Source organism: Danio rerio, chromosome 13, assembly GCF_052040795.2.
Source record: "Danio rerio strain M-AB ecotype USA chromosome 13, GRCz13ab, whole genome shotgun sequence".
In the NCBI taxonomy this organism is placed as follows: domain Eukaryota; kingdom Metazoa; phylum Chordata; class Actinopteri; order Cypriniformes; family Danionidae; genus Danio; species Danio rerio.
In genome coordinates, this window is record NC_141033.1 from 26,858,950 (window position 1) to 26,870,000 (window position 11,051).

Here is an 11,051-nt window from a genome sequence, read left to right on the forward strand (position 1 = left end):
CAGAATTCATATCATTTGATATTGTTTTCGTTTATCAGTGTACTTCTAAATTTATATACAAATGTTACACAAACTATTCTTCACACAACTTTAAAAACAACACTACTAGAAGTCCAGGATGAGTCTCAATACCATAAAAGAATTAAACCATGTAGACAATGTATAGGCAGAACTTGGCAAACACATTTATTTGCGTTCAACGTAGCAAAGTAAATTTAGTTACATGGACCAAGGGATTAAATTAATGTCAGTGCTTTACATGGGGCTATTGGGAGACCTACAGTACATCATACATTGAAATGCCAATTGAACTGTTAGATTTGTCAACGGTTACCGCTCATCTTAAAACTGTAACTAAAAAGATCAAATCCGCGTGATCGTTTCAACAACCAAAGGATCAAAGCTTCGTTGAAAAATTACCTCAATGCACTTCTCCAAACAAAAGATCTCTCGCACTGCACAACATGGGCTCTCACTGACGTTCAACACAGACAATCAGTAATGAAATATCACATAAAACCTGCTAATAAAAGGAATGTGTACAAGTATGAAATTATGAACATTTTTACATGATAAAACCATAAAAGAAGCCCAAACATTAAAATGTTCAGACATGGATAAAACAGTATTTTGAAAACCAAATGGCAGGTGACAAACATTCTTAAAAGGTAAAATAAAAGCATTTCTTATCCTCAATTGTTCACTTTCTGAGCAGAGATAAAGATGTCCTTCATATTTACAGACTTACAAAATTAAACGAAATTGCGTAGGTCACCCCAGACATACCGATGGGCTCAGCGAGGAACTGACCAGCGAAAACAGAAGAGATTACGAGGTCTTCCTGAATCCTTTTAAGATGGGGTAAATATTCTCAAATGCTTCATAGATTTCTCCTCTAACCTTGGCACCTGGAAACAAACGACAATGTTCATAAATCTCACACTACTATTGCAAGGTACTATCTGTGCCATTTCAAATGTAACTATGACCTCACCTGTGAGTACGACTTTGCCTGAAACAAATATTAAAAGAACGATTCTGGGTTTGATCATTCTGTAGATTAACCCTGGAAATAACTCCGGTTCATAGCTGGGGAGGAAATATCAGCAGTATATTAGAGTTTAGATCACATTTATCAGTCAGATTCCAATTTAGTCAAAATAGTGCTCACCAAGAAATAACAAACACACACAGCAAATACTTCAGTATAATAGAAGCAAACACTTATTTTTCTAGAAATGTCACTTTTTTATGATCATAAAGACATGCAGCATATATCAGGCTACTAAAAACAAGCTCATTTATTTATCTCTTCTAATACTGGTAACATTTAAAACATGTTCTGTCTCCAGTGACAAAGCATAACTGCACTTTGGGCATCCCAAGTTCAAATCCTGGTATGAGGAAATTTCTCCATCCAGTGCCCCTTTTCCTGCCAAACTTCGCTTCCCATCTAACTATTGTCCAATCACAATAAGTGAGAGGAACAAAAGCATGTTAATAATAATAATGGTTTGATTTTATTCAGGGTCACTAGTAGTCAATTTGCATTGCATTTAACGTTCTGTAAAGTGCTTTTAATGTGGGTTTTTAAGTCTGACTTTTCCCACCAGAGTCTCCGCTTTGTTTCTCCATGTTTAAAAACAATATCTAGATTCTACACTGTAAAAAAAAAAATGTTTTTTTTGCTGCAAAGCCTTTTTTTAGTAGACTTAACTTTCAACCCAAAATACTGCACAAGACTCAAAACGTCTTAAAGCAGGTTGCCTTAATTTTAATTTGAGTCAACCTTGTAGGATATATCCTATTGGAGTTACAGATGTGATAGAACCTGCCATGTAGGACTGAAAACTAAACTAAACAAATAAATGTATAAACCAAATAAAAAGTATTTTTCTGACAGTTTAACTTGTGCCCCCAATTGATGCGCATTGTAGGGTTACAAATTACTTGAAATAAAGTAAGAAAAAAAAAATAAAACTGAAATCACGTAGTATGAAATAGAAATTCAAATAAATTCAGAAAAACTCAAAGTAGTTTAAATAATCAACAAATTAATAAACTAATCAAAACCAAAAGACAAACCTGCTAAACTGCTGGTGGGTAAGCACCAGGCCCTCTAATCGGATGGGAAACTTGACATCGCAGCTCCCCACCATGTTCTGGATTTTGAAGTCTAAGAATTTGGCAGGGAAACCCAACTTCTGCACCACTCTGGCATATTTCCTGGCTGCCAATCGAGACTGTTCCTCACTGTGGCAGGAAGTTCACACAAGAAAGGTAAACTCACATACTGCTGTTTGTTCACCAAGAATGTAGAAAGACACAACAGCAAGTGTGCAGGTGACATTCATACCTTTTGGCTCCTGTGCACACCATCTTCCCCGAGCTGAAGATAAGCGCTGTTGTTCTGGGTTCTCGTATTCTCATGATGACGGCAGCAAAACGCTGAAAGAGTTATCAATGGATGTACAAAGTTTGTTATTGTAATGAAACTTGAAATAATATAAAACTTTGTTAATGATGTAGATTTTCTTTATTTTGTTTTACTCTGTATATGGTTTGATTTTGTTGAATGCATTAAGTTGTGGTTGGCATCTTTAATCATGACACAGAGATTACTGAGCCTACCGAATATATGGTGCATATAGTAATGGACATGAAGCAAAGTCATGGAACACTAGGTGAAAAATGCCAACAAGGCACAAGCATATGGCTGATTCACGGATTCCCCGTTTATGTTTTAACTCCTGGTATAAGGGAAAATAAGACTATTTTAATTTATTTAATTTATTTAAGATTACTGTTTGATATTTTTGATGTTGGCTTAGTGTTTTAATTTTCGAGATTAATTAGTTTGTCGGTTTTCTCTCTAGTTCTTTTGGTGGTTCATGTTATGTAATGGTTCTGTAGAATGTGACCAATAAATGAATCTTGAACCATCTTGTTACAGGAGTAACAGTGTTTCCTTGGTTACTGCATTGAACAAAGCAGTGTGATGTGAACTCCACCGGGACTTTATTCATTTCATAAACCGAATCCCAATATTCACAGATTAAATTCAGGCAAACTTCAGAATAGTATACTGATACAAAACTTAATACCTTGTAAAGCAACATTTAATACTTTTTAAGGGCCTTACATTTCTCTAAATTGATTTAATCACCTTTTAATACATTTAAGACCTCACAGATACCCTGTTTTAGGATTTACAACATTTGTAATGAACAACTAATAACTCCAAGCAAATAAATAAATAGGCCAATTCCAAACAAAACAAGAAGTCTTACCTTTGGATTATATTCAGCATTTCTGGCTCGAAGTGCTATCGTCTTCAAATCAAGTTTGCACCCCAAGTTTACGGTGGACACAATATTCCTTAAAAATAAATACACACTTTAAACATGATAGTCCAATATTTCTTACAAAATCAATGTGTTTGTCTGAACCGCAAAATCAACATCTCTGACAGGATTGTTAATTGAGAAAGGACACTGACTGTAACTGCGGGACGATGCCAGAGCTCTCGGAGGCCGGTGTGGCAGGAGTGATAGGCGTCATAGGGGTGAGGGGTGTGGTATAAAGTGGTGTGTTGCCTGGCAGAGCTGTTGTTGTGGAGACGGCTTGTGTTGAGTGGTAAAGCTGGGGCGTCTGGCCTGAACCTCCCACCATCCCACCCTGCTGCTGTGAGGCCGCCTGCTGCTGCTGTTGTTGCCGCTGCTGCTCCTCCAGGAGGGACAAGCTGTTGGAGTTCTGCACAGGCTGCGGTGTGAGGCCCGTCCCATACGGCATCATAGGACTGAAAATGGGCAGGCCAGGCGTCATGGCTCCCTTATGAATTGAAAAAAGGCAAATTAGATGATTTGATACATCAATACATAACTGAAAAATATGTATTATGTAAAGGCTAGAATACAAAACTTTGGCCCATGTTTTTGAAGTTTTTTTGAAAGCATTAATGCTCTGCAGATTTTGGGGTTGACAAAAATCAAATCTGCTTTTTCATTCAAGGTGCATTGCGTTGCCTTTTTTGAAAAGTTAGGTGTGCTTTAAAAAAAAAACTGAATAAGCTGTATTTTGTGCATGAGTGTTGCTGTTGTTATTGTCATAACTGTAATATTTAATAACATTGTGATAATCAAAATTTGTGAAGTCATACAGGTATGGATATCTCAAAACAGCAACCACTCAAAATGTCTCTCCTCCATCCTGAGACGCCTGAGGAAGAAGAGGCGTTGTTAGTGCTGAGAAAAAGACAACAACAATTCCTCTTCTTTCTCAGGTGGTTTGGAATGAGCCCCCACATCCTTCGCTCCTACATCTGCACTATGGAGAGCATCCTGACTGGCTGCATCAGAACCTGGTATGGAAACAGCAGCAATCGCAAAGGTCTGCATAGGATTGTGCAAACTGTTGGCCGCATGGTAGGAGGTGAGCTTCCCTTCTTCCAGGGCATCTACACCAGGCGGTGCATGAGGACAGTCAGACTGTGTATACACCTCTTCATTGTCTTCTACGCATTACGGTCAACATTGCTAATTGTATATTGTTTTTATTTTGGAGTATGTCGTTGTATTCCGTCATTCTCATCATGGTACGTGTGCTGCTGATGATGTGACAATAAAAGTGATTTGGTTCATTAAAAATGTCCATAGTAGTCTTGCATTGCACCTCTTGAAATGGATGAGGCTTTTATACTTGGTGCATTTGCCATTGAGATATTCTGTTAAATGACAGGGGGCGGTCAAAAAAAAAACAGTCAAAATCAGACAAATAAAAAGATAATCAATATCATTAAGAATGTTTTTGGGGGTCTCTTTTTTTTAACAAACATCTCCTTTAGATTTTTCCAAACTTTTACAAAAACTTTCCTCCTTTCTCACTGCTGTTGAAATTTCTAGCCAAGATTTATTGGTCATCTGGTTCACCCTATGATCATGCATGGACGGATCATAAAGATGTCGTTACAGACAGATGTACTCGTTTCAGACAAAATCTCTTCATAGTGTTTTAAATTCAACTCAAATCAAATGTGGTGCTCCGTGAACGGTTCACCCAAGTCTCAAAAAATTCCATTAGCTCCGCTATGGCGTTATTTCACTGACTGACAAATGTTCCGAGTGCAGTATTACAAGTCAAGAGCATATTCAAGTAATACGAGCAAGTGAATCTCTTTGCTCGTGCACCGATTTCCTCTGTTTGTAGACAAAACTGCGTGTGAGCTCCCAAATATAATACGCTGCTTGCATGCAACTTTGCTCACTCTCAAATATGCACTGCTTACACACAAATTTTCTTGCGCGCTCTCAGTACACGGTTCCCTCATCCTTTATGGTTTTTGATTTGATCTATATTGGTGCACTATTTATTACCAATGAACAAAATACTAAAATAGACATACATATTACACTTTTAATCTAAAACTGAAAATATCTCATATAATAAAGCCAAAAATGTGATGGTTTATTAAACACTTAAAGACACAGAGAATAGTTTTATTTTAAAAACATTTATTAAACATCCATAAGGTGCACCATACTACTAATAATAAAAAAATATATAACTAATGCAAGCAGAAATGTAACTGTGATAGAAAATAGGGCACTTGATAAGGTATTATAGCCTACTGTATTATTCACTCTTCAAATAAATCTGACTATTAATCCCATTTTATCATGGCAACTAAAGTGAACTAGTCTCTGCTGTACAGTGTTTTGAAAAGTTCCGTAAAGTACTTCATTTAATCTGTTGTGGTAATACTATAGTTGCAGTGGTAACACAAGTGTAATATAAACAAACTACCCAGTGCTGTTTTTTTTCACAATATAGGGTATACTATACTACAATTTACCACATTTTACTGTAGTAAAACTACACTGCATTTCATTTTATCAGTTCACTATTCTTAATACTACAGTATGCTGAAGCATCTCTGGAGAGCAAAAGCACGAAAGTGTGAGGAAACACAAGACAGAAAAATTGTGAGTCCGCATCGTCCGACGGAGCGTGAGCAGATCATTCGCACATGAGCAGCCAGTATTTTGAGAGCTCGCGAGCAGTTTTGTCCACGAACAGAGTAAACAGGCTTGTGAGCTGAGATTCGCTCTCGTATTACATGAATGCGCTCCCGACTTTTAAAACTGCGCTTGATCAAAATAATCAAAAAGATTATCAGCTAAAGTCAAAATTAATAGCGCTCCTGTGAAATGTTTTTTTTTTTTTATAAATATTTCCTAAATTGTTTAACAGACTCAGAATTCTCAGTATTTGCTATAATATTTTTTCTTCTGGAGAGTGTTATTTGTTTTATTTAGGCTAGAATAAAAAGTAGGTTTAAATATTTTAAAACCTATTTTATGGTCAATATTATTAGCTCCCTTAAGCAATATATTGTTTGATTGTCTGCAGAAGAAACTACTGTTATACAATGACTTGCCTAATTACCCTAATTAAGCCTTTGAATCACACTTTAAATCTGAATGCTTGTATTTTGAAAAAAAATCTAGTAAAATATTAGGTGCTGTAAAAGGCAAAGATAAAAGAAATCAGTTATTAGAAATGAGTTATCAAAACTATTATGTTTAGAAATTAGTTGAAAAAAAAATTTTCCATTAAACAGAAATTGAGGGAAAAAGGGTTGCTTATAATAATAATAATAATAATAATAATAATAATAATAATAATAATAATAATAATAATAATATTAATTCAGAAGGGCTAATAATTTTGTCTTCAACTGCATAAATGCAGTTATTTTCCTTCCGTTGTTTGATTATTGATGAAAACAGGTGGCAGCAGAAATATTTCAGTCACTTTAATGGTTTCTCTTTCACGTGTCTTTTGATTCTCAACTCGTGTGTTTATTACACAAATGAGGGTTAATATGAATAATCACTAAACACAGCATTGACATCTATTTGACCATTAAAGCGCTCACATTAAGATGGCTTTAGATGTGTGTGCACTGCTCGCCTCTGAGCGCACAGTGTGCGAATGAAGCTGCGGCATGCGGTCTCACTCGCGATTTTAAAAACATGATTCCAATGTAAATCAAAGAACGATGCGCATCCCATGCTGCAAACGTTAAATTACAGTACATGCTTTGTCATTTTCACATGGAACTGAGCTTTGCAGAGCAACAAATGTGTACAACTGGAAAGGGGGTGGTATATGATGCAATAATCGTTTATCTCGATGAATGCTTCTTCATAATCGTTAGAAGCCAAAATCAAAATCGAATTTTCAATTAATTGCACCGCCCTAACTGAAAGCTGATTGGCTATTGCAAGTTGACCATTTTGTAGTTGTAAAAAAACAAATTACAATTGGACTACTTAAAAAAAGAACTACAACACCACGAAAACCTAGCAACAACAAAACAGAATTTAATTGAGCATTAGATGTAGCGTTACATGGACATAGCAAAAATAAGACCCAAGCAAAAATATTTAAGACCTAGAACAGCGAATTTAAGACTTTTTAAGGCCTTAAATTTAGATTTTTAAATTTTAGACTTAAGACTTCGCAGAAACCCTGTCACAGCCATTAGTAGACATTCAAAAAAAGGGACCTCTCATGCACATCTGGTGTGATCAGAGCCTTTAGTGGACATTTCACAAGAAAAATCACATTGATTTCATTTAAATGGAGAAAATTAAACAAGCTGTAGTTTAGAGTGGCTTACAGCCAGAGTTTACTGACAAGCTTCATATCACAAGATTGCAGACGTTAAATTGGCACAATGTTGAGATTTGACAGCTGTCGCTTAGCATTTTACTATGGCTCTGTGCTGCTGCTGATCTGAAAGCATGAAAAAATACTATATTTTAATGTTTTTACTCCTAAATCAGCTTTTTATTAGTCCAGATGGGACCAAAAGGATAAACTGGAAGTCTAAGCACTTTAAAGCAGAAGTCTCATAGCTATGAAATACAACAACTAGAACAGTATGTTAAGGAAAAAACAGAGAAAAGCCTCTGAAAGCAGTAAATTCATTATATTTCTATGAATACCTTAACTTTTGGAACTTATTATTAATGGTTTCTTGCAAAACATAGGCCTAGACGGCCAGTTCAATAAATAGCTTCAATAAAAAAATTATAGTAATCAATAGCATATCTTCACAATTTCTGTGGTCACCACAAACAGCGATTTACTGTTGCTCAATTCTAAGTCAACAGAGTTTGCACCAACAGCCTTATGATTACGTTAATATATGGTGCAACTGTGTCTAGAGTTCAATTTCCGACCCGAGGTCTTTCGTCATTGACCCTCCCCTTTCTCTGCCACACTACTTCCTGTTTATCTTTGTCTTATCAAATAAAGCCATAAAGAGCTAAAAATGAGAATGTCAGTGGACACCTAGGCTGTAATAGAGAAGCTGATAATGTGTCCCAACAACAAGTTTAAAAGCCTGAAATCACTAGTACATGTTACATTTAATTAAAATAAAAACTAAACAGGACAGGACACATTTTAACAGCTCTGAACATCAATTAAGACAACATCAGCATGTGTTACCTTAATTTTAAAGAATAACTAGACAATTCTGAGGTAACTGCATTTTCATCTTCTGGGTTTAAAATCAATATGGAGGCAGTAAACGAGTATTTTGGTGACAAGTTTGTGTCCAAATATTATTCATAAGATTGGGCTCTCTTATCCAATAAGAAGAGGTGCTTCTGAATAATTCGGTCCAGCTGTGAGGCCGCACAGTAGTTAGGGCTCATTCACACAGAATGCATTTTCAATGCCTGCCTGTCAAAAGTACCAACTTCCAGTGCTGCACAATATATCAATTTAGCATCGATATGGTAAAGCGCTCATGCGCAATATTCACATCGCAAAGATATGCAATGTTGTGTCAGAATTGCATTTAGTCACTGTGTTTGTACGAAGGCAAGGCAAGGCAAACTTTATTTATAGAGCACAATAACACAACTGTAGTTGATCCAAAGTGCTTTACAATAAAATAAACTAGACAATAAAACTAAAAATAACTGGTATTAAAAATACAATGAAATATATTTAAAAGTAATACTAAAATATAAATAATAAAAAAATAACATGCATGCATCAGTCAAAGGCAAGAGAGTAAAAATGTGTATTTAAGTTAGATTTAAAAGCATCCAAAGAAGGAGAGATTCTGATGTTCAGAGGGAGACTGTTCCAGAGCCTTGGGGTCATAACAATTAAAGCTCGATCACCCTTTCACTTGCAGCGAGACCGAGGGACAGACAAAAGAAACTGATCATGGGATCTTAAGAGTCTACAAGCTGTATATGGCCTAATAAGCTCGCTGACATAGGCAGGGGCAGAATTGTGCAAAGCTTTATAAGTGAAAAGAAGAATTTTAAAATCAACCCTGTATTTTATAGGTAGCCAGTGCAATGAGGCGAGGACAGGGGAGATATGATCTCTTTTCTTAGTTCCTGTTATTAATCTGGCGGCTGCATTTTGGACCAACTGTAGCCGAGAGAGTGTTGACTGAGGTAGGCCAATGTACAAAGAGTTGCAGTAGTCTAACCGAGAGGAGATTAAAGCATGGGTTACGATTTCTAAATCTTTTTTAGAAAGAAAGGGTTTAACTTTTGCCACCAATCTAAGCTGGAACAAACTGCTCTTCACAACCGCATTTACATGTTTGTCAAACTGCAAGAGTGGATCAAAGATAACTCCGAGATTCTTGACGTGATTGTGCAGATTGTCGTTTAGGGCTCCTAGCTGAGTTTTAATTGAATTGTTGGTAGAAGCAGGACCTAAAATTAACACTTCTGTTTTATTCTTGTTTAGTTGCAGAGAGTTATTTGTCATCCAGGTCTTAATGTCGGTAAGGCATAGGAAAAGATTTTCTAATGATAAATCTTTTCCTAGTTTGATTGGAAAGTATAGTTGGAGATCATCAGCATAGCAGTGATAGCTTATGTTATGTTTGAGGAGTATTGAGCTTAAAGGAAGCATATAAAGAGAAAATAAAAGAGGGCCAAGAATAGATCCTTGTGGAACACCACAATGAATAGGTTTAGGTGGTGAAGTAAAGGATCCAATATTTACAGAAAAAGATCTCCCCTTTAGATATGAGGAGAACCACTGCAAGGCAAGGCCCTGAACCCCAACAACACACTCAAGTCGTTTCAATAATATGTTGTGATCTACGGTATAAAAAGCAGCGCTTAGGTCTAAAAGTATTAAAATCGCAGATGATCCAGAATCCATGAAGAGTAAAATGTCATTTGTGACTTTTAGTAGTGCAGACTCAGTGCTGTGTTTTGCTCTAAAACCAGATTGTAAAGGGTCTAGAATATTAAAAATGTCCAGGTCAATTGTGAAACTACAATTTTCTCTAAAACCTTTGAGAAAAATGAGAGCTTAGATATGGGCCTGTAGTGGTCAGGCACAGCGGGATCAAGATTAGGCCTCTTTAATACAGGCTTTACAACAGCATGTTTAAAGACATCTGGAAAAACCCTGTTTATTAAGGAGCTGTTTATTAAAGCTAAGAGTGAGGGGCAGATTGTATCTAAAACCTCTTTAAAAAGACGGCAAGGCAGTACATCTGAAGGACAAAAGGTGAGTTTCATCTGAAAAATTTTATTAAGTAGCTGAGAAGAAGATACAGGCTGAAAATTTGTGAAACTGTTGGATGGAGGGACCGAATCAGAATGATCTATGTCGGTGGGAAAGAGGTGTGATTTAATATCTTGTAAAAAAAGTCAGAGAACTTTATGCACGTCTCTAGATTGACAACAGGAACAGAGCACATAGTTGGATTAAGAACTAAATTAATAGTTTTAAGGACTATTTTTTAATAGTTTTAAGGACTTTTGGCTTACTTGCACTTTTAGCAATCAAATTTGAAAAATATTTAGATTTAGCCTCACTGACCGAGTCTTTATACGAAATTTATAATTTATGGAAAAAAACACCTCACTGGCAGATTATTTAGCTTGTTTTAGGGAAAATCACTTAATATTTCTACTGACAGTGAAAACAAAACAATTTTTTTACTTTACTAATTTTTTTTAATATTTGGACTGGAAACAAGACAGTGT

General features: G+C 35.9%; 1 protein-coding gene across 1 annotated transcript in view; it reads right to left on the bottom strand.

The window, feature by feature from the left end:
* Nucleotides 1-161: 161 nt before the first annotated feature.
* tbp (TATA box binding protein) overlaps nt 162-11,051 on the bottom strand; it is an 11,906-nt gene continuing 1,016 nt past the window's right edge. Inside the window, 6 exon segments of the mRNA NM_200096.1 lie at nt 162-908; nt 995-1,089; nt 2,086-2,253; nt 2,357-2,448; nt 3,291-3,378; nt 3,500-3,831. Coding sequence (NP_956390.1) covers nt 829-908; nt 995-1,089; nt 2,086-2,253; nt 2,357-2,448; nt 3,291-3,378; nt 3,500-3,831 — 855 coding nt within the window. The 3' untranslated portion in view covers nt 162-828.